The 22,695-nt window shown below is 36.2% G+C and overlaps 1 protein-coding gene across 1 annotated transcript in view; it reads left to right on the forward strand.

Annotated features, from left to right (window-relative positions):
* The first annotated feature begins 5,606 nt into the window (after positions 1–5,606).
* The window catches only part of IRAG2 (inositol 1,4,5-triphosphate receptor associated 2), a 129,345-nt gene continuing 112,256 nt past the window's right edge, over positions 5,607–22,695 (forward strand). The window contains exons 1-2 of the mRNA XM_042991966.1: positions 5,607–6,177; positions 12,252–12,362. Coding sequence (XP_042847900.1) covers positions 5,607–6,177; positions 12,252–12,362 — 682 coding nt within the window. The remainder of the gene's footprint in view (positions 6,178–12,251; positions 12,363–22,695) is intronic.

Genomic DNA, 22,695 nt, shown 5'->3' on the forward strand with positions numbered 1-22,695 from the left:
CCCAGAATTGTTTTTAAAGGGACTTTTGGACTCCTAAAGTCCTAAATTGTCATTTCCAGCCTTAGTAATTTTCAATGTGTATTAGTGGAAAATGATTATGTGCTTTTGTAGACCCCAAGAACATGGGAGCACCTGAATTCTTGCAGTTAGATATTTATTTTAGGTCTTCTCCTAGTCTGTGAGAAGAAAACCAGACTTCACATAATAAGAACTGAAACAGAAGAACACAGTGCTGTTTCAGAAGCATATGTGTGACTATGCTATTTCAGGAATTGTTCCAGTATGAGATGTTTATAATAAGTTTGGTGTGACCAGCCAAAGAGCTTAATATAACTGGGTTAAGTGAATGGTGGGAGGGGAGAGTCCCATTCTATGCCAGCTTGCATTTATTAGTAATCAAACAGGTTTGCAGATGAGACTCCGGAGCGTTTACTAAATCTGGGATTTGTGGTTTGCAAATCATTTTGATTAACAGCTGCTGTCACCTATCTTAGGACAGGAAAAAGTAAGTTTTATTATTTATTACATTAAATATTAGTCACAGACTAAAAACAGTGTTATCTGGCAAATATGAAGTTTACTGGTTAAATAGAAAACTATGCTCTGCCCTCCCACTCGGCTAAAAATGACTTTCCTGGGAGCATCTCAGTGAACAGATGTTTCTTCTGTTTCCATGAAGGGTTTACTGGCATCTGTTAGTGAAGGGCTTTTTTGGCAAAAGGAGTTTATTGTTCATCTACAAATACACATGGATATTTTAAAAATTTTTACATACATTACTTAAGGGTTTTGCATTAATTAAATCACCAACTGGGACTTGGATGAAATATTTGCCTGAATTTCATAATCAAGTATTGAATGATTATTAAAATATGCCTCCCTGATCTAAAATTTGGAAGCTTAATATTCAAGAAATAATTGTTAGTAAAGGGAGAAAATATTTAAATGGTTGGTAAAGGAAAGATAATTATATTGTCAACATAATCTTTTTTAAGTAAGATTCAGAAGGCTCTCTAAAGAGCTTTTGAATCACCCTGAAATCTGAAATCTTTTCCCAAAGATGCTACTTTAGTATGTCTATATAAATCTTTCTTTGCAAAGAAATTCAACTACTTCCTAGTGATTAAAGAATATTGATATTGAAAAATACAAATTATGCCCTTATGTTTGTCAATTCCCAAAGAACATGAAATATTCTATATACTTTACGTAAATAGTGAATTTATTCTAACCTATTGAAGATTCCTTTAGGAAGTCAGAACAAATGTGGAAGATTTCTGTAAGGCTCAAAGAATGTAAATGCCTACAGGTTAACATTGAACATTTAAATCACTGGTGATATTAGATACATAGTGAGTAAACTTACTTTAGGTAAGAAGCAAATAACACTTGTTTTATAAATGTTTCCAAAGCCTCTGAGGCTTTGGACCAGGGAGATGGTAAAAAGTGTTGATTCAAGAGCTTTTACTATTGGCAATTCAGGCAATGATAATAATGGGCTCAGATTCTAGAAATAAGAATAATGAGGTATAGTTCAATCAATATGAGAAATAAATAAAATAAGGGAAATAATTGGTTTGGATAATCTCTAACGTGATTTTACACTGAGCTAATATGGATCCAAATGAGAATTCCTGTAGCAGATTTGTGGTCCCAGTTTTCTGTCTATAACCATGGACTTAGCAAACAATATGTATAGCATGATGCACAGTGTGTGATACATAATAGATGCCCACCAATTTCTCCATCCTTACTTCCAAACTAGGATAACCCCCTAGAATATGCTCCCACAGCCCTGGCACTTTTCTTTCCCAGTGTGTAATTATATATTTATCTGTGGGTTTTAGGGTTGCTAGGTTTATCCAATAAAAATACAAATGCTCAGTGAAATTTGAATTTAGACTTGTATTTTTAAGTATTACAGCAGATTGCAGCTAATCTTTTCTATTGAGATCTAGAACTAAAAAAGAGGTTTGGACAGGACAGACTGGAGATGTTTCCAGGCCATATATGGAGGAGGTAGCCCAAATTTTGAAATCTTTATCACATCTTACTTATTGAATTCAAATGTTCTGCTTTATATTAAAAAAAGCAAAACAAGTTGGTGTTGTGAACGTTCGTTAGCTCATGAAGAGCCAGGGTCTTAAGTGTACTCTTTATAAGATTTAGTTTATAAACCACGGAGTGGAGGTCACTTAGGTGAGTCATGGGAGTTTAGGAAACAGATGGTAAAAGGAGAAAAATGCCTTAGAAAAACAAGTAGAAATGCTAGGAACATTAATCTGGAATAGTCGCAAATGCCCACAAGGCAAAGCCCTTCATTGTGGCTTGAACAACTTCCCGCCTCAGTGTTCAACAAGGAGGGTAGACAGGATCTGAGAGTTTGAGGTTCCAGTTTTAGGCTTTTTATTAGCTGCATATCCAACCTTTGCTTCCATTCTCTAGCTCTTGAAGGGAAGCACAGTCATTTCATATTGAGAATATTGACAGATACTTAATCAGTCTTATAAGACTCTTTACTTGACTCAAGGAAATCAGATGGCTCCTGCTGTGTCCTCACCACAGCTGTAGATTTATTTTTTTTCTTTAATGTTTTTATTTATTTTTGAGACAGAGAGACACAGAGTGAATGGGGGAGCGGCACAGAAAGAGAGGGAGACACAGAATCTGAAGCAGGCTCCAGGCTCTGAGTTGTCAGCACATAGCCCGATGCAGGGCTTGAACTCATGAACTATGAGATCATGACCTGAGCCGAAGTCGGACGCTCAACTGACTGAGCCACCCAGGTGCCCCACCCCCCTTTTTAAAAATTTTTAATGTTTGTTTTTTGAGAGACAGAGACAGAGCATGAGTGGGGGAGGGACAGAGAGAGGGAGACAGAATCAGAAGCAGGCTGTAGGTCAGTGAGCTGTCAGCACAGGGTGTGTGGGGCTGGAGCCCATGAACCGTGAGATCGTGACCTGAGCCTAAGTTGGAAGTTTAAACGACTGAACCACCCAGGTGCCCCAGTTAGCTGTAGATTCAAAGCATGTGTGTGCACAGGTGAATTCTCTTCTGTCATTCCCTCTACATCACTTCCAACCTCCCAGTTAAGCAATGAGCAGCCAGGGGAAATTATCCAGAGAAAGTGGTAGCTGTGAGTAGTTGAGGGTCAAAAGAGCAGCTAGGGTACCAGTCCACAAGCCTGGTAATTGTGTGTGTGATTTATGACTGGATTATCAGTGATGCCAACAAAAATGTACTGTGTATCTAGAAAAGAATAGCATCATGGTTTTTGAATACAAGAATTATAAGTGTTTTGAGGAAACAGGCATACAGTTTATTTTTTAAAAATTTTGATATAATTTATCATGTCATTTTTTTAAATGTTTGTTTATTTGTGAGAGAGAGAGACTAAAAACGAGCAGGGGAGGGGCAGAGAGATGGAGACACAGAATCCGAAGCAGGGTCCAGGCTCTGAGCTGTCGGTACAGAGCCCAACATGGGGCTCGAAGAGTGAACTGTGAGATCATGACCTGAGCCGAAGTCAGAGGCTTAACCAACTGAACCACACAGGTGCCCTATGCATACACAGTTTAAACAATCCAAGGAGAGAGGATAAAATGTAATTAAATGACAAACATAAAGGGCAATTATTATAAAGCCTGGGAGAGATCAGAAAGTAGAGTCCAGTGAGCATACCCTGAATCCAGAATTTCCACAGAGAAATTTTTTTTTGGCATTTGGGTCTGGCATTGAAAGATCACCCTTGAATATACAGAAAGGAGGCTATTGTTAAGTTCAAAGGTTTGTTAAGTTTAAAGGTTCAAAGATGATCATTACCTTAAATAGTAAAGGATTCTACTTGTAGGAGCCTCATTGGCTGCAGCAGGTGTCTGTCATCTTGAAGTAAAATGAAGCCAGATTGTGAGGATTTTTGAGTGTCTTCTTCTAAATACCAGTCTTTCTAAAATACCCTTTCCAATTATAGTTCTTCTTAAAATTTCTGTACCTTTTGTTCATTTTCTATGAGGGTATTTTTAAAAAGAGATCCATGAATGGAAATCTTTTTAAGGTTCTAAAAATCATCACGTTCAAACTCTCTGTAACCAGCTCTTTGTAACTATTCAAACTATGGTAACTCTTGACCTAGATCAATTTAAATTTTGCCAGCTTTAGGCAAAATTTTGGATTTATTTTCAAATTCCCTAATTACTATCTTATAAGAAGTGAGATCATGCTTTTTTTTTTTTTTTAATCCTATATCTTGCCATTAAAGAAAATTATGCTGGAGTCAGACACCTTCTTGGTTCAAATCTTAGAGATGTAATTATTAGCAAGCTACTCGACCTCTTTGAGCCTCTGTTTTGTTACATGTAAAAGGAATATTTCCACATCTGACAGGTTTCTGGGAAGTTTAGATACATGTGAAATGGCCAATATAGGGCATATTTTGTAAGTTCGTGACAGATGAGAACCAGGACAAGTACTCAAATGTGAGCTGTCTGCAGCCTCACCATCATATGTGACATATTGTAAATGTAAAGCTGTATGGTTAGGAGTCTAGCCTCTGGAGCAGGATGCCTGGGTTCAAATCTGAGCTCCAGCACCTATCTGGGGTGAATTTGGGTTTGTCTCTTACTCTGTCTTTGCTGGAAAATGGAGATAATAGTAATGTTTACCTCATAGGGTGGCTTTGAGAATGAAATGCGTTTATACATATAAAGAATTTAGTACGAAACCTGGCAGGTGGTAAGTACTTTATGTTTGTTAGCTGTTGTTATTTTCTAAGAATTTGAGTGCCAAAGTTAAACACATGGAAAGTTGTTTAAACCAATTGTTTAAAGATATACTATATGTTGACTAACCTGAATTTAAAGAAAAAAATATATAATATTGGTTTCAGGAGTAGAATTTAGTGATTCATCACTTATGTATAATACCCAGTGCTTATCACAAGTGTCCTCCTTAAGACCCATCACCCATTTAGCCCATCCCCCCTCTCACCTCCCTTCCATCAACCCCCAGTCTTTTTTTTCTCTATTGTAAAGAGTCTCTTGTGGTTTGCTTTCCTCTCTTTTTTTTCTTTCCCCTCTGTTCATATGTTTTGTTTCATAAATTCCACATATGAGTGAAATCATATGATCTTTCTCTGATGGACTTATTTCGCTAAGCATAATACACTCCAGCTCCATTCACATTATTGCAAATGGCCAGATTTCATTCTTTTTGATGGCTGAGTAATCTATTATATAAATATCTGCCACATCTTCTTTATCCATTCTTCAGTGGATGGACATTTGGGCTCTTTCCATAGTTTGGCTATCCTTGATAATGCTGCTGTAAACATCGGGGTACATGTACCCCTTTGAATCTGTATTTTTCTATCCTTTGGTGAATACCCAGTACTGTAATTGATGGATTGCAGGGCAGTTCTATTTTTAACTTTTTGAGGAACCTTTGAACTGTTTTCCATAAAGACATCTTAATCCCTCCAAAGCTGATTTAGGAATAAATAGCACTGCTAAATTATTGTTAGGACAATGCTAACTTAAAACAAAACAAAACATGTCTACTTTTACCTGCACTTTAGTCACTTCATCTGCATAATTGGAGGAAGGTCAACAATGGCCTCTGTAAGAAAGGTAACCGACAAGCGACATAACCCAGTGGAAAGCATTTGCAGAAAAATCAGAGCCATCCAAAAGAGAGAAGAGATTTCAGATCCGATTCAACAGATTATCAAATACCAATCTAGCCGTTTTGACGGTCCACAGACTAACTTCAAGAAAGATTTTGAAGAGGTCCTGACGAAAATGGCTGCTGCTATTCCCTGGCCCAACAACCGTTTCTCACATTCTGAGAAAGACGATGCCTTCATTTCATATCCTCAAATAACGTCTCCAAGAACCCTAACCGTTTCTCCTCTCGGCTCTCCTGAGAATGCAACACACTCTGTTCCCTTCACAAGTTCAGAAAACCTCTCAAGGCCAAGATCACAGAGCTCTCAGCATTACACATCTTTGGTATCACAGACCAGGAAAGGGGAGCCCTTCTCTAACAAGGATTTGAATAACTATTCTAGTGAAAATAACTTAAGTGCCTTAATACTTGACTTTGATTCAACCTCTGAAAAGCGCTCTGAATGCTTTACTTCTCAGGATTCAGTGGGGAAAAACTTATCTCTAAACGAAGCTGGTAAATATTCATCTTTTAATGTTTGTTCTTCCAATAAAGGAATAAGCATATCACTTTCTGAACACCTGAGCTACCCAACCCACATGATTAAAACCTGGATGGAAGCATCCATCTTTCCGTTTTAAAGTATGCTTTTCTTTTTTTCTTTTTTTTTAATTATTTTTTTAAAAAAGTTTGTTTTAATTGATATATGGTTGACCTATTAATTTCAGATGTACAACATAGTGATTCAACAATTATATATTAAATGCTCCTCATAAGTGTAGTTAACATCTGTCACCATGAAAAGTTATTACAATATTATTGTCTATATTTCCTATGCTGTACTTTTCATCCCCATGATTTATTTTAGAACTAAAAGTTTGTACCTCTTAATCCACTTCACCTATCCTGTCATCTATCTCCCCTCTGGCAATCACTAATTTGTTTTCTGTATTTTTTTAAGTCTATTTCCTTTTTTTTTTTTTTTTAACTTTTTCTAAAGCTTATTATCTTGAAAGAGGGAGGGCAGGAGGGGCAAAGAGAGGGAGAGAGAATCCCAAGCAGGCTCCACACTGCCAGCACAGAGACCAATGAGAGGCTCTAACCCAGGCTCTAACTCAGGTCTGAGATTATGACCTGAGCCGAAATCAAGAGTCACTCAACCAGCTGAGTCACCCAGGTGCTCCCTATTTGGTTTTTTAGATTCCGCACTTAAGTGAAAGTATATGGGTGTTGTCTTTGACTTAGTTCACCTAACATAATACCTTCTAGGTCCATCCGTGTTATCCTGAATGGCAATATTTTATTCTTTTTTATGGCTGAGTAATATTCTATTGGATATATATATACATATATATATGTAGATATATATATATACACACACACACATATACACACACGCACACACACATATACATATATATATACATATATATATTATATCCACACACCACATCTCCTTTATCATTTATCAGAAGACACTTACATTGCTTTCATATCTTGGCCATTGTAAATAATGCTGCGATAAACATAGGCGTGCATATATCTTTTCAACTTAATGTTTTGTTTTCTTTGCATAAATACCCAGAAGTGCAATTATTAGTTATTTCCATTTTTAATTTTTTGAGGAAACTCCATACTATTTTCCATAGTGGCTGTGTCAGTTTATAATCCTACCAACAGCTCATGAGAGCTCCCTTTTCTGCACATCCTCCCAAGCAATTGTTATTCTTGACTTTTTGATATCAGCCATTCTGACTGATGTGAGGTGACATCTCATTGTGGTTTCGATTTGTATATCGCTGATGATTAGTGATGTCAAGCATCTTTTCATGAGTCCATTGGCCATATTGATGGGAATCATCTTTGGGAACAGTTCCTCTCACCATTTTTTAATTGGATTATTTGGTTTTTTGGAGTTCAGTTATTTACATATTTTGGATATTAACTTCTTATTGGATATATCATTTGCAAATATCTTCTCCCATTCAATATGTTGCCTTTTCATTTGTTGATAGTTTTCTAAGCTGTGCAAAAGCTTTTTAGTTTGCCATGGTCCCAATACTTTACATCTGATTTTGTTTCCATATCCTGAGGAGAAAGATTCAGAAAAATATTGCTAAGGTCAGTGTCCAAGTGTTTACTGCCTGTGTTTTCTTTTAGGACTTTTATGGTTTCAGCATTTACATTTGATGCTTAATCCACTTTAAGTTTATTTTCGTGTCTAATGTAAGGAAGTGCTGTAGTTCTTTTTTTTTTTTTTTTGCATATAGTTGTCCAGTTTTCCCAGTATCATTTCTTGAAGAGATTATCTTTTTCCTATTATGTATTATTATCTCTTTTTTATATATTAATTGACCATATAAGTCTGGGTTTATTTCTGGGCTTTCATTTCTGTCCTATTGATCTCTGTGTCTGTTTTTGTGCCAGTACCATACTGGTTTGATTATTGTAGCTTTTGTAGGATAGTTTGAAATCTAGAATTGGGCTATCTCCAGCTTTGTTCTTCTTTTTCAAGATTGCATGAACTATTTGGGGTCTTTTGTGGTTCCATACAAATTTTAGTATTTGTTGTTTTTGTTCTTTGAAAAATATTAGTATTTTGAGAGATTGCACTAGATCTACAGAATTTCATTGGGTAGTATGCACATTTTAACAATATTAACTCTTATAATCCATGAGGATGGTGTATCTTTCCATTTATTGGTATTGCTTTTAATTTCTTTGATCAATGTCTTATAGTTTTCAGACTACAGGTATGTCCCCTCTGGTTAAATTTATTCCCAGGGATTTTTTTTTTTTTTTTGATACAACTGTGAATTGGGTTGTTAATTTCTCTTTCTGTTATTTTGTTATTAGTATTAGTATATAGAAATGCAACAGATTTCTGTATGTTGATTTTGTATCCTGAGACTTTACTAAATTCATTTATACTTCTAAGAGTTTTTGCTGTAGTCTTTAGGGTTTTCTGTATATAGTATGATGTCATCTGGAAATAGTGACAGTTTTACTTTTTTCCTTACCGATCTGAATGCCTTTTATTTTTCTTATCTGATGACTGTGGCTAGAACTTCCAGTACTATATTGAATAAAAGTGGTGAGAATAGACATCCTTGTCTTGTTCCTGATCTTAGAGGAAAAGTTCTAAGACTCAATTTTTCACCACTGAGTCTAATGTTAGCTGTGGGTTTTTCATATAAGGCCTTAACTATGTTGAGATATGTTCCCTCTAAACCTACTAACCCTACTTTGTTGACGTTTTTATCATGAATGGATTTTGTACTTTGTCAAATGCTTTTCCTGCATCTATTGAAATAATCATACGGTTTTTATCCTTCATTTTGTTAATGTGGTGTATCACGTGGATTGATAGGTGCATATAGAATCATCCATGAAATAAATCCCACTTGATTGTGGTGAATGGTCCTTTTAACATACTATTGACTTCATTTTGCTAATATTTTGTTGAGGATTTTGCATCTATGTTCATCAAAAATGTTAGTCTGTAGTTTCCTTTTTTGTAGTGTCTTTGATTTTGGTGTTAGGGTAATACTGGCCTCATAGAATGAACTGGAAGCTTTATTTATTTATTTTTTTTGGAATATGAGAAGAATAGATATTAAATCTTTATGTTTGGTAGAATTCAACTGTGAAGCTACCTGCTCCTGGACTTTTGTTTGTTGGGAGCTTTTGACTACTGGCTCAATTTCATTAATAAGTGGTCTGTTCAGATTTTCTATTTCTTCCTGTCAGTTTTGGAAGATTGTAAGTTTCTAGAAATTTATCTATTTTTTCTAGGTTGTTCAATTTGCTGGTATATAATATTTTGTAGTAGTCTCCTATATTTCTTTGTATTTCTGTGGTATCAGATGTAACTTCTATTTTGTTTCTGATTTTATCTGAGTCTTCTTTCTCTCTTTTTTTTTTTTTTTTGGATAAGTCTGGCTAAAAGTTCATCAATTTTGTTAATGTTTTCAAAGATTTTAGCTCTTAGTTTCATCTTTTCTATTGTTTTTTTTTTTTTTTTTCCAGTCTCTATTTCATTTATTTTCCCTCTCCTCTTTATTATTTCCTTTCTTCTACCTTTGGGCTTTTTTTTTTTTTTTTTTTTTTCTAATTCCTTTAGGTGTAAAGTTAGATTGTTTGACATTTTTCTTTCTTGAAGTAGGCCTGTATTGCCATAAACTTCCTTCTTAGAACTGTTTTTGCTAAGTCCCAAAGATTTTGAACCAACAAAGATATTGTGTTTCCAATTTCATTTGTCTCCAGGTACTGTTCGATTTCTTCTTTGACTTCCTTATTGACCCATAGGATGTTAGTAGCATGTTGTTTAGTCTCCAAGTATTTGCGTTTTTTCCATTTTTTTCCCCTGGTAATTGATTTCTACACTTATAGCTCTGTGGTTGAAAAATATACTTGATATACAGTCTTCTTAAATTTACTGGGACTTCTTTCATGGCCTAATGAGATATAATTTGGAAAATATTCCATGTGCACTTGAATGTGTATTTTGTTGTTTTTGAATGGAATGTTGTGTATCTGTTAACTCCATCTGGTATAATGTGTCATTTAAAGCTGTTTCCTTATTACTTTTCTGTATGGATGACCTATCCATTGATAAGTGAGGTGCTAAAGTCCCATGCTATTACTGTGTTACCATCAATGTCTTCCTTTGTCTATTAATAGTTGTTTTATGTATTTAGGTGCCCTATATTGGGAGAATAGATATTTATAATTGTTATATTCTCTTGTTGGACTTATCCCTTTTTAATTAGTAATACCCTTCCTTGTTTCTTGTTACAGGCTTTGTTTTAAAGTGTATTTTGTCTAAGTATTTTTGTCTAAGTATTGCTACTTAGTATTGTTTTCACTACACAGGTCCCTAGGACCCAGGGTGCCCGATTTGGGGCTTGATTCCCTAGCTTCTCAGGGAGGAACTCCACACCTGTCCTGTACCTCCTCATTATGGGTTGGTGCCACACCAGGGGTTTGATTCTTTACTGTGTCTCTCCCTCTCCTGCTCTTCTCAAGATGGCCTTCTTTTTATGCTTTTAGCTGTGGAAGATCTCTGCCAGTATCTCAGGTCATTACCAATAACATAAAAGGTTGATTAATGTATATTTTGTATGTTATATGTATCATATACTATATTCTTCTAATAAAATAAGCTAGAGAAAAATGTTACTAAAGATATCATAAGGAGAAGATACATTTACAGTATTGTACTATATTTTTTGGTGCTATATCTATTTTTAAAAATCCACATATAAGTGGACCCATGTTGTTCAAGGGTCAACTGTAATTGTCACCTTGCTGTGTCTGTGGGAGGAAGTGAGCTCAGGATCCTACTCTCCCACCTTCTAGCAAGACTTACCCTTTTTTTTCCCCCTCTCTTAAAAGAAAATCTTGCATGTGAAACGTAAGTATTTTCTATGCTTTTAATTAAAACCTGATAGAAATTTCAGATTGTATTTATAATCATAATCATTGGTATTTCTCTACTGACCTGAAAACAAACTTTCTCTGGAAAAATTAGAACATTACAATGGAAATACATAGATATAGGGGAGTTAAAATTCATAAAGTTCCCAGATGCCTTGCTAAAAACTACCATTTTAAGTGTGTGTGTGTGTGTGTGTGTGTGTGTGTGTGTGTGTGTGTAGGACTAAAACATATAAGAGCATGTAGAACCAGTAAGGTGAGCCAAAAGAGAATGTAAATTTTGCAGGCCAATTTTAATGCAAATTTCAGGAACTCAGTAGTTGCTTGCAGAATCCCATATATGTTAGGTGTGAGAAAGCAAAATAATATAAGATGACATGTTTTCTGTATAGCTAATTTTTGCTCTCCCTCTATTTGTCTTTAAAATATTTCTACTTAGGGGCGCCTGGCTGGCTCAGTTGGTTAAGCGACCAATTTTGGCTCAGGTCATGATCTTGGAGTCTGTGGGTTCAGGCCCCGCATCAGGCTCTGTGCTGGCAGCTCAGAGCCTGGAGCCTGCTTCATATTCTGTCTGTCTGTCTGTCTGTCTGTCTCTCTGTCTCTCTCTCTCTCTCTCTGCCCCTCCCCTGCTCATGCTGTCTCTCTCAAAAATAAATAAACATTAAAAAAAATATTAAATATTTCTACTTATGGGGCACCTGGGTGGTTTAGTCGGTTAAGCGCCCAACTCTTGGTTTCAGCTCCAGTTGTGATCTCATGTTTCATGAGTTCAAGCCCCACAGCGGGCTCTGCACTATCAGAGCCTGGGATTCTTTCTCTCTTGCTCTTTCTCTCTGCCCTTTCCCTGCTTGCTCTTGCTCTCTCTCAAGATAAACATTAAGAATAAAATATTTCTATTTGTGTTACACTACTTTTTCACAGAATGCCTTTAATATTACAGGCAAAAACTCAAATCCTTCTTTCTCTTTTCTATTTGAACACAACTTACTCGTTTTTTCTTTTAATTGATAATGAAACGTTCAAGATCAATTTTTGCTTTGTCTATGCAAGTCAACCAGTATTGTACACTGCTATTTAAATTTGTCTCTTCTGTTAAAATTAAAACAAAATAGCACAGAAAACATCTGGATTTGCAAACTTTCTCCTAATAGGATGGAAACTAGGAAACGATAATGTCAAGAAAGATGTAACCTACAGCACTAAGAGGACTTGTGAAGAGTTACTCACAAGTATTTTTCATGCATGTGACACAAAATGCAGAGGTAAGTTGAAAATTATCTGCTGAAATATTTGGTAGTGCTCCTTAAGTCATCTGTGCTTTTTATTGTGAGAGAAAGGGAAATGGTTTATGTGTGGTGCTTGTGTAGTTGTTTGTGTGATGGATGCAACCTAATTTGGGAATAAGGATGACTATTTAGGTGTTGGTTATTTCCTTGTAATTTCTTAATACCTATTTTGCATACTTTACCAGTGTCTTGAATGATTTTTTTTTTTGACACTAACTCCAATCATTGGAACTACTAAGTCATCAGTGATGCCTTACAGGAAATATATACCTCAAATTTATAAAACCACTGTACAAAGTTTAGCTCAAAATTGTTAATTTTAGATTTTCACTTCTGCTTTTTTAGACATATGTTCCTTTTAAAATGTCCACAAGTAATTTTTAGTACATAAATAACTTGTGCTCGTTGTAGTAATAATACACAGCTGAACAAAAGGAGAGGGAAATATATCAGTGATGTTACTTCTTTGAGTAACCATAATTAGTGGGTTCTGTTGTATAACTTTACAAAATTTCATTTATCACTGTTTTTTTTTTGATTTGGATTAAAATTTCTTTTAACTGTGTTAACATTTCAAACATAGACAGAAATAGAATGTGATGAACCCTTATATGTCAGCGCAATTATGTTTTATTTTTTTAAAAACGTTTATTAGAAAGAATGCAAGCAGGGGAGGGACAGAAAGAGGGACAGAGGATCCGAAGTGGGCGCTGTGATAACAGCAGGGATCCATCCCACAAACTGTGAGGTCATGACCTGAGCTGAGGTCAGAAGCTTAACCTAGCCACCGAGGTGCCCCAATTAGGTTTCATTTTTTAACCCAACCCATTTTCCTTTCCTCAACTCAGCATTGTTTTATGATAAGTCTAAAACCTCACATTATTTCATCTGTAAATATTTCAATACATATTTTGAAAACCTGAAGACTGATTTTAAATATGACTACAATGCTACTGTCACGATTAAAAATGTAATATAACTTCTTAATATCAAATATCTTGTCGGTGTTCAAAAATCGGTATCTAAGAAAGCTTAATTGTAATTAGTTGCCTGCCTTATCTACCTGTACCTTTCCTATATCTTTTTGTATTTTGACTTGTTAACAAAATTGGTTCTACTTTCTCATAGTTTCCAAATTGTGGTGATTGTGTATCTGTGGGAACACTTAACCTGTTTCTCTGTCCCCTATCTTTAGAGGTTTGATCAGATAAAGGTTTGGTTTATTTTTTGACAAGAATTCTACATAGATGGTGTTATGTATTTTTATCAGAGGGCAAAACTATTGATGATTGAAGACTGTTAAAAATTTTTTTAAATGAGTAAATTGGAAGATCTTATGGACTTCATTAAATGATTCAGGCATTGGGCAACATCCCATCAGCAAGTAGAGGAGAGTTCAGAGGAGATGTACAAAATGGAAGTTTTTTATAGGAAGGAGAGTAGGGAAAGAAAGTTATTAGCCAAAAAAAAAAAAAAAAAAATTGTTCTGGGTAAGGTCACTTTCCCTTAGGGGAAGAGCAGGAGGTCTTATCAGGCAAGTTATCTCATCTTCCTTTGGGGGAGGAGAGAGCCCCTATGGCAGACTCCTTGGTTCCCATCAGAAAATTTCTGACTGACTGGGTAAGACTGTATCTGGGGGAGGTTGAAACTGCAATTAGATTATGTATTGAACCCTAGTTTGGGAACTTGGCCTAAGAAATGCCATTTTGGAATTTTTAAACAATTCTCCCACTTTGGATCAGACTCTCCACTGAACTGAGAGGTGTGATCAAAATTTAAGGCACTAGCTCTACTCTCAGCTGCTGCTCTGTAGTTCTCGAAGCTCTGTTGACCTTCTGTGTGGTATTCACGGGTCATGACATTGTTTTCTCAATTCTTTGTGATATTCACAGGTTATAACTTTAGGTTTGCAGTTTTTAAGTCCGTCATCCTCTTTGTTCTTTTTCTGGTCTTCCAGTCTTAGGGAGATCATTTGCTTGTTGGTAAGCAGCTACAAACATGGATCAAATGTTTTCCAGAGAATATAATGTACCAGGGAGGTTAGAGAAGACATCTAATCTACAGTGGCTGGTCGTACTAGCATGAGGAAACAAGGGACCAACAGAAGGTTGTATACTGATAGACTTCTAAGAGGGTTACAAGGTTTTTGTTAAGGTTCATAGGATTTGCCCAGTGAAGTGGGTACCTTGGTCAATGGAGATTATAGGAGGAATGTCCCATATTTTCTAACAGTATCTTTTCTACCATGTGGGCATTAGCTTTACTTGAGAGAAAGGCTTCAACCCATACAGAAGACATACATCCAATAGCAAGAACATGTTGATAATCCACGCTAAGCGGTGGTTAAATGAAGTCTAGCTGCAGGTGTTCAAGGTGTACAGAGGGAGGAAGTCTGAGGCCTCTGGGAACAAAAACGGTTTTCTAGGATTATGGACCTGATAAGTCAGACATGTTTGGGTAGACTGTTTTAACAATATTATTGAAGTCCCCCTATAATGTCTATTCATAATTTGAATGATCTTAAATGCCCTGTGGTGGGTGAAGGAGTACCAAAACCAAAAAATGGGGTTTGTCAAAAACACAAAAACACACAAAAAAACAAGCAGCTGTCTTGGGTTTCCCATAGCCCCACTGATCTTTGCTTTTAGGCCATTTTTTTGCCCACCTTAATTTCTGAGCAGGAGCAGACTAATTCAGGAGCAGACTGATGCCATGTTACAAGGACATCAGGATGGCAAAAGGCTAACAATGAGGGGCCTTTTTTTTTTCCTTTGGCAAAAGCAGAATGGATTCCATCCACATGTGCCACAGTCTTTCAGCTACAATAAAGGCTTAGTGTGACTTATTTGGCAATGTTTCCCTTGTCAGTTCCATACCCAATAAGCCTGATTAGTTTAACAAATCCTTGGGACTATTGCAGGTCAAAAAGACTTCAGATAGTACTTGATTTGGGGAAATTTTACCAAAAATATTTATTTTTAAAGGGTTTGAAAGCACTTCCCTAAAAAGGATCACATTTTATGAAAATACTTGGAAAGTAAAAAACTTTTTATAATTTGTTATCAAAAGCAGACCAAAAGTCCAAGAACACTTTGTCCTGTTAAAAGAGAGAAACCAAATTTTAATTTTGTACCAGCTTTAGATACTAAAATTCGTTTTTAAATAAGTTAATTATATTCTTAGTTTGACCACACATTAAAATTTTCTTTCCAAATATTCTTTTTCCATAGACCTTTTATAGCTTTATTCTTTTTTTTTTTTATGTTTGTTTGTTTTTGAGAGAGAAAGAGACAGAACATGAATGGGGAAGGAGCAGAGAGAGAGAGAGAGAGGAAGACCCTGAATCTGAAGCAGACTCCTGTCTCTGAGCTGTCAGCACAGAGCCCAAAGCCGGGTTCAAACCCACGTACCATGAGATCATGACCTGAGCTGAAGTCGGACACTTAACCGACAGAGCCATCCATGTGCCCCTCTATAACTTTCTTTTTTACATTCCAATTTTGTCCTTTTTTTTTTTTTTTTTTTTTTTTTTCCTTTTCAGGCAACCAGATTCCCTTTGGAACAAAATTACTTTCTCCTCCCTCAATAAAAAATGCATATCCATTTTTTTCATACCTTCTCGTACTAAAAATGCATCCTACTTTCCTGGCATAGAGATGTTTTCCTTATTATTTCTAGGAGCTTTAATTACATATATTAGTTAAAATTCTTAACCCTTAGAAGCCTTAATTTCTAATGAAAGCTTAAGAATTAAGCAATTGTGAACTGTTATACCAGCATTCTTTAAATTTGAAACTTTATGAATACACTTCATAATTTCTAAAAGCATTTGCGCTTTTCAGTTTTTCAATATAGCACTAACACATCTAAGTGTCATTTAGATTATGTAATGAGAAGCTAAAAGTGGATAAATCTAGATTTAGTATTTGTCTGATTTGGAAATTATCTAGATATTTAACGAACTTAATTCCTCATTTAACCCAACTAAGCAAAACTTTAAGCTTTTCAGTTATCAAAAAGAAATTGGGAAAACTAGAAGTAGACATAAATATTGCTTAAAAGTTCATTTATAAACTTCTATCTTACCTCTATTTAATTTACTTGTCTTTAAAAATTATGTTTAGATTACCCACAGAAACTTCAATAAACAGTAGAAAAATTCAGCCATTATCCTAAGCTATTATTTTTTTTCTTGAAGATCTTGTAAGAGTTAATACAAACTTCTTTGGCTAGTAAACTTCAATTGCTTTATGTTTAATGTTGATAATTCTAAATACATGTCTTTTAATTAAACCATCAACCTTAAGCTAGCTTTTATATCAAATATCTTTCCAAATCATGTGAACTTGAGAAGCATTTGGGTTAGTTTCTATCTTTGAGAGTTTTAGAATGCACAATTCTTACAAGCACTTGGCACTTGCCTTTAAATCAACTAAATAGAGCTCTTTTACAAAGCAGTATCATCCAGAGGTAGAAAACCCCACTTACCTGCAATAAACACATGGAGACACATGTGAACAGATAGAACTTATAGCTTCAATTTTAAAATAACTGCCATGAAATAGTTACAAAATTCACCAGTTATAAAAGTTGGGTTTGAGTTTTTCTAATACATGAAGTAAGTTAAGGGTATCTCTCTGGATGGCTAAAGCTTATTAAAAATATTTGTGGAGTGGGGCACCTGGGTGGCTCAGTTGTTAAGTGTCCAACTTCGGCTCAGGTCATGATCTCACGGTTTGTGGGCTCAAGCCTGGTGTTGGGCTCTGTGCTGACAGCTTGCTCAACCTGGAGTCTGCTTCGGATTCTGTGTTTCCTTCTCTCTCTGCCCCTCCCCCACTTACTCTGTCTCTCTTTGTCTCTCAAAAATAAATGTTTAAAAAGTTAAAAAAAATATTTGTGGAGAAAGAAGATATTTAAGTTTTATATTTCTCTTTGGCAAGTCAAGTCCCAAATGGCCTTTCCCCCTTTTGTTTTTTCTTGATAAGAATTACCTCCCTGAAATTCACATTTTAAAGAGGTGGACTAGATAAGAGTTCCTAGACAAGACCAGGTAGAACATTGAAAACTTACATTCCAAAGGCACATGGAAAAAAAAAAAAAATCAAGCTCCTTCTAGAAGGAGGAGTGCAGATTTTTTACACAAACTATTTGAAAGAAATATGGGAGGTTTGGGTTCCAGTAAAAGGATTGATAGTCCTTGAGTTGTTACTGGAACCACATCCTTGGTCCTGTAAAGGCTAGATTTGTAAAATGAGGAGTTATTTTTAATTCCTGAAAGAATTTGATTGCTGCCTAGATGATATCAAAGGGCTGACACACCCATCTACCTATGAGAATGTCTGTTTTTTTCTCTGTGTACACTTAGCTCAGGGGCAAAGACCTAAACATTTTATCAGGCTCTGAATATCAGCTTTGAACTTAGTCAAATTTCTGAGTATAGAATTATTAAATCCTTTCAAATGTCTTTTCAGTTTTCAGCAGGGACACACAATAAATATTTTTAGCAGTATTAAACAACCTCATGGACCCAAGAGGCTTTCTCTAAGAGTGTGTAAAAGTTATATCCTTACAAGATTTAGTGTTACTCTAGCTAGTGAAAGCTGGCGAAAGAACTGACAATCTCCCTGTCCCAGGCAGGCAGAAAGCCAAACAACATTCTTAACGATGCAGGCCGACTGAGTCTGAGTGTAAGGGTTAAATTGTAGTGTAGGGCTAACCTGTAGCCTTGAGAAATAACAGCTTTGTTTTGACACTATAGGTTAAGAGATAACAGCCTTGTCCTATCAATCAAGGGAAAGAAAGTTCAAGGAAAATCAACTGGATTAGTGTTTGATTGGATTGGGGCAAGGGCATGTTGAGAACTTTGAAAAAATGGAGCTGGAGGCAGGGTCAAGGAGGTCAACTGGTTGTGGCTTAATGGCAGAAGGTCTGAACTATTTCCACCCCCATCTGGGAACTATTTCTTTGTTCTGTTCCCAGGTGATGATAAGACGATGTGGTCGGCTATAAAAACTGTACCCGGGCTGTTCGAGGCCGCACTCTGATCAAGAATGTCGGTACCGATTGGTCGGCCTTGCCTCTCATTGCAATAAACTTTGTTGTGACTGTCACTGGTGCCCGTAGCATTCTGTTTCAGGAGCCATGTGGATGCCACACGAGGACCTAGGGGAGGGTCCCACACGACCAGCCAAGAGGGTCCTTGGCTTTATGCAGGATAGAAATCAAATGTGAGCTGGAGAAAGTGAAAACAGAATTTATTGGATAGTGTGAGTGACAGATAACAGCAGACTGGGAGACTTGGAAAGGAGAGAAGAATGAGTCTTACCATTGCTAAGGGTTTATATTAGAAGAGAATCTAGGGGGGCGCCTGGGTGGTTCAGTTGGTTAAGCGTCCGACTTCAGCTCAGGTCATGATCTCGAGGTCCGTGATTTCCAGCTCCACGTCGGGCTCTGGGCTGATGGCTCAGAGTCTGGAGCCTGCTTCCGATTCTGTGTGTCTCTCTCTCTCTGCCCCTCCCCCATTCATGTTCTGTCTCTCTCTGTCTCATAAATAAAAACGGTAAAAAAAAAAAAAAATTGAAAAACAAAAAAAAAGAATCTAGGGTGCATGTTCCCCCAGAAATCCAGGGTAGGGTCCAGCCAAAGGCAATTGTCAGGTGAACAATAAGTGCTATTCCATAAATTACCAAAGATAAGGGTACTGATGCCAGCATTTGTTTGAAGCTAATGTCCTTGAACATGTTTGGGATCTGGCTCTTCTTAACTGTTATCAGGTGTTTGGGGCCTAGGACAAAACTCAGTGATTAACTTTCTTGCCTCTCCTGTTTCTGGAGTACTAAGTGCAATAGTCAAGAAAGAATTCTTCAGTCATTTTACCATGCAACTTAGTAAGTTTATTCAATTTTTTTAAATTTAAATTTTATTTAATTAACATACAGTGCAATATTGGTTTCAGGAGTAGAATTCAGTGATTCATCACTAACATATAACACCCAGTGCTCATCACAAGTGCCCTCTGCAATACCCATCAGCCATCTAGCCAGTCTCCTAGCACCTTCCTCCATCAACCCTCAGTTTGTTCTTCATCATTAGGAGTCTCTTGTAGTATGTTTCTCTCTCCTCTTCCCAACCCCCTGCCCCACTTTCCATATTTCATCTGTGTTGTTTCTTAAATTCCACATATTAGTGAAATCACATGGTATTTGTCTTTCTGTAAATGACTTATTTTGCTTACCATAATACAACCTAGCTCTATCCACATCATTCCAAATGACAAGACTTCATTCTTTTTGATAGCTGAATATTTCATTATATATATGAATGAATATATATACATTCATATACATGTACAACATATATGAATGAATGTATACACCACATCTTCTTTATCCAATCATCAGTTGATGGACTTTTGGGCTCTCTCCATAGGTTGGCTATTGTTGATAATGCCGCTGTAAACAGTGGGGTGCATGTACCCTTTTGAATCTGTATTTTTATATCCTTTGGGTAAATACCTAATAGTGCCATTGCTGGATCTTAGGGTAGTCATACTTTCAGTTTTTTGAGAAATGTCCATAATGTTCTCCAGAGTTTACATTCCCACCATCAGTGCAAGAAGGTTCCCCTTTCTCTGCATCCTCACCAACACTTGTTTGTTAATTTTAGCCATTCTGACAGGTATGAAGTGGTATCTCATTGTGGTTTTGATTTGTATTTCGCTGACGAATGATGTTGAGCATCTTTTCATGTATCTGTTAGTCCTCTGGATGTCTTCTTTGGAAAAGGGCCTATTCATGTTCTTTGCCCATTTCTTCACTGGATTATTTGTTTTTTGGGGTGCTGAATTTGATAAATTCTTTATAGATTTTAGATCCTAACCCTTTATCTGATATGTCCTTTGCAAATATCTTCTTCCATTCTGTAGGCTGCCTTTTAGTTTTGTTGATTGTGTCCTTTGCTATGCAAAAGCTTTTAATCTTGATGAAGTCCTAATAGTTCATGTTTTTTGTTTCCCCTGCCTTTGGTAATGTGCCTAGTAAGAAGTTGCTTTGGCTGTGGCCAAAGAGGTTGCTGCCTGTGTTTTCCTCTAGGATTTTGATGGCTTTCTGTCTCACATTTAGGTCTTTCATTTATCTTATTTTTCAGTATTGTGTAAGAAAGTGGTCCAGTTTCATTCTTCTGCATGTTGTTATCCAGTTTTCCCAACACCATTTGTTAAGGAGACTTGTTTACATTGGATATTCTTTTCCACTTTGTCAAAGATTAGTTGACCATATAGCTGTGGGTCCATTTCTTGGTTTTCTGTTCTGTCCCTTTGATCTATATGTCTGCTTTTGTGCCAGTACCATACTGTCTTGATGACTATAGCTTTGTAATATAGCTTGAAATCTGGAATCATGCCTCCAAATTTGTTTTTCTTTTTCAGTATTGCTTTGGCTATTTGGGGTCTTTTGTGGTTCCATATAAAATTTAGGATTGTTTTTTCTAGCTCTGTGAAAAATGCTGGTGGTATTTTAATAGAGATTGCATTAAAAGTGTATATTTCTTTGGGTAGTATAGTTATTTTAGCAATGTTCTTCCAATCCATGAACATGGAATACTTTTCCATTTCTTTGTGTCCTCTTCAATTTCTTTCATAAGTGTTCTGTTCTATAGTTTTCAGGGTATAGCTCTTTTACTTCTTTAGTTACGTTTATTCCTAGGTATCTTCTTGTTTTGGGTGCAATTGCAAATGGGATCGATTTCTTGATTTCTTTTTCTGCTGCTTTGCTATTGATGTATAGAAATGCAACAGATTTCTGTGTGTCGATTTTATATCCTGTGACGTAGCTGAATTCATGCAGTAGTCCTAAGAATTTTTTGGTGGAATCTTTTGGGGTTTCTACATAAAGTATCATGTCATCTGCAAAGAGTGAAAGTTTGACTTCTTCCTTGCCAATGTGAATGCCTTTTGTTTCTTTTTGTTGTCTAACTGCTGAGGCTAAGACTTCCAGTACTATGTTAAATAGTAATGGTGAGAATGGACATCCTTGTCTTGTTCCTGATTGTAGGGGAGAGGTTCTGTTTTTCCCCATTGAGGATGATATTAGTGTGGGTCTTTTGTATCTGGCCTTTATGATATTGAGGCATATTCCATCTATCCCTACTTTGTTGAGGGTTTTTATCAAGAATGGATGCTGTGTTTTGTCAAGTGCTTTTTTGGATCTATTAACAGGATCATATGGTTCTTTTACTGTTGTATCATGTTGACTGATTTGTGAATATTGAACCACCCTACAGCCCAGGAATACATCCTACATGATCATGGAGAATGATTTGTTTATTGGTACTGTTGAATTCAATTTTCCAGTATTTTATTGAGAATTTTTGCATCCATGTTCCTCAGGGATATTGGCATGTAATTCTCCTTTTTAGTGGGGTCTTTGGTTTTGCAATCGAGGTAATGCTGGCTTTGTAAAATGAGTTTAGAAGTTTTCCTTCCATTTTTATTTTTTTGGAAAAGTTTCTCTCTCCTTTAAATGTCTGGTAGAAATCCCTTGGGAAGCCACTGGGCCCGAGACTTGTTTGTTGGGAGATTTTTTATTCAATTTCTTTTCTGGTTATGGTTCTGTTCAAATTTTCTATTTCTTCCTGTTTCAGTTTCGGTAGTTTGTGAGTTTCTAGTAATTTGTCCATTTCCTCCAGATTGCCCAGTTTGTTGGTATATAGTTTTTCACAGTATTCTTGTACAATTGTTTGTATTTCTGTGGTGTTGGTTGTAAACTCTCCTCTTTCCTTCATGATTTTATCCATTTGGGTCCTTTCTCTTTTTGATAAGTTGGCCTGGGGGTTTATCAATTTTCAAAGAAACTACTCTTAGTTTCATTGATCTGTTCTACTGTTTTGTTTTGTTTTGCTATATCATTTTATTTCTGCTATAATATTTATTTCCCTTCTTCTGGCTTTAGGTTTTATTTCCTGTTCCTTTTCTAGTTCCTTTAGGTGCAAAGTTAGGTTGTATATTTGGACCTTTCTTGCTTCTTGAGATAAGACTGGATTGCAATAAACTTCCTCTTAGGACTGCTTTTGCTGCATCCCAAAGATTTTGGACTGTTGTGTTGCCATTTCATCTGCTTCCATATATTTTTAATTTCTTCTTTAATTTCCTGGTTAACCCATTCATTTTTTTAAGTTTGTCTATTTTCAGAGAGAGAGAGAGCAATCAGGAGAGGGGCAGAGAGAGAGGGAATCTCAGGAAGGCTCTATACTGTCAGTGCAGACCCTGACATAGGACTCAATCCCCAAAACCCACAAACCGTGAGAACACAAC

This window comes from Panthera tigris, chromosome B4, assembly GCF_018350195.1.
Source record: "Panthera tigris isolate Pti1 chromosome B4, P.tigris_Pti1_mat1.1, whole genome shotgun sequence".
NCBI classification, from domain to species: domain Eukaryota; kingdom Metazoa; phylum Chordata; class Mammalia; order Carnivora; family Felidae; genus Panthera; species Panthera tigris.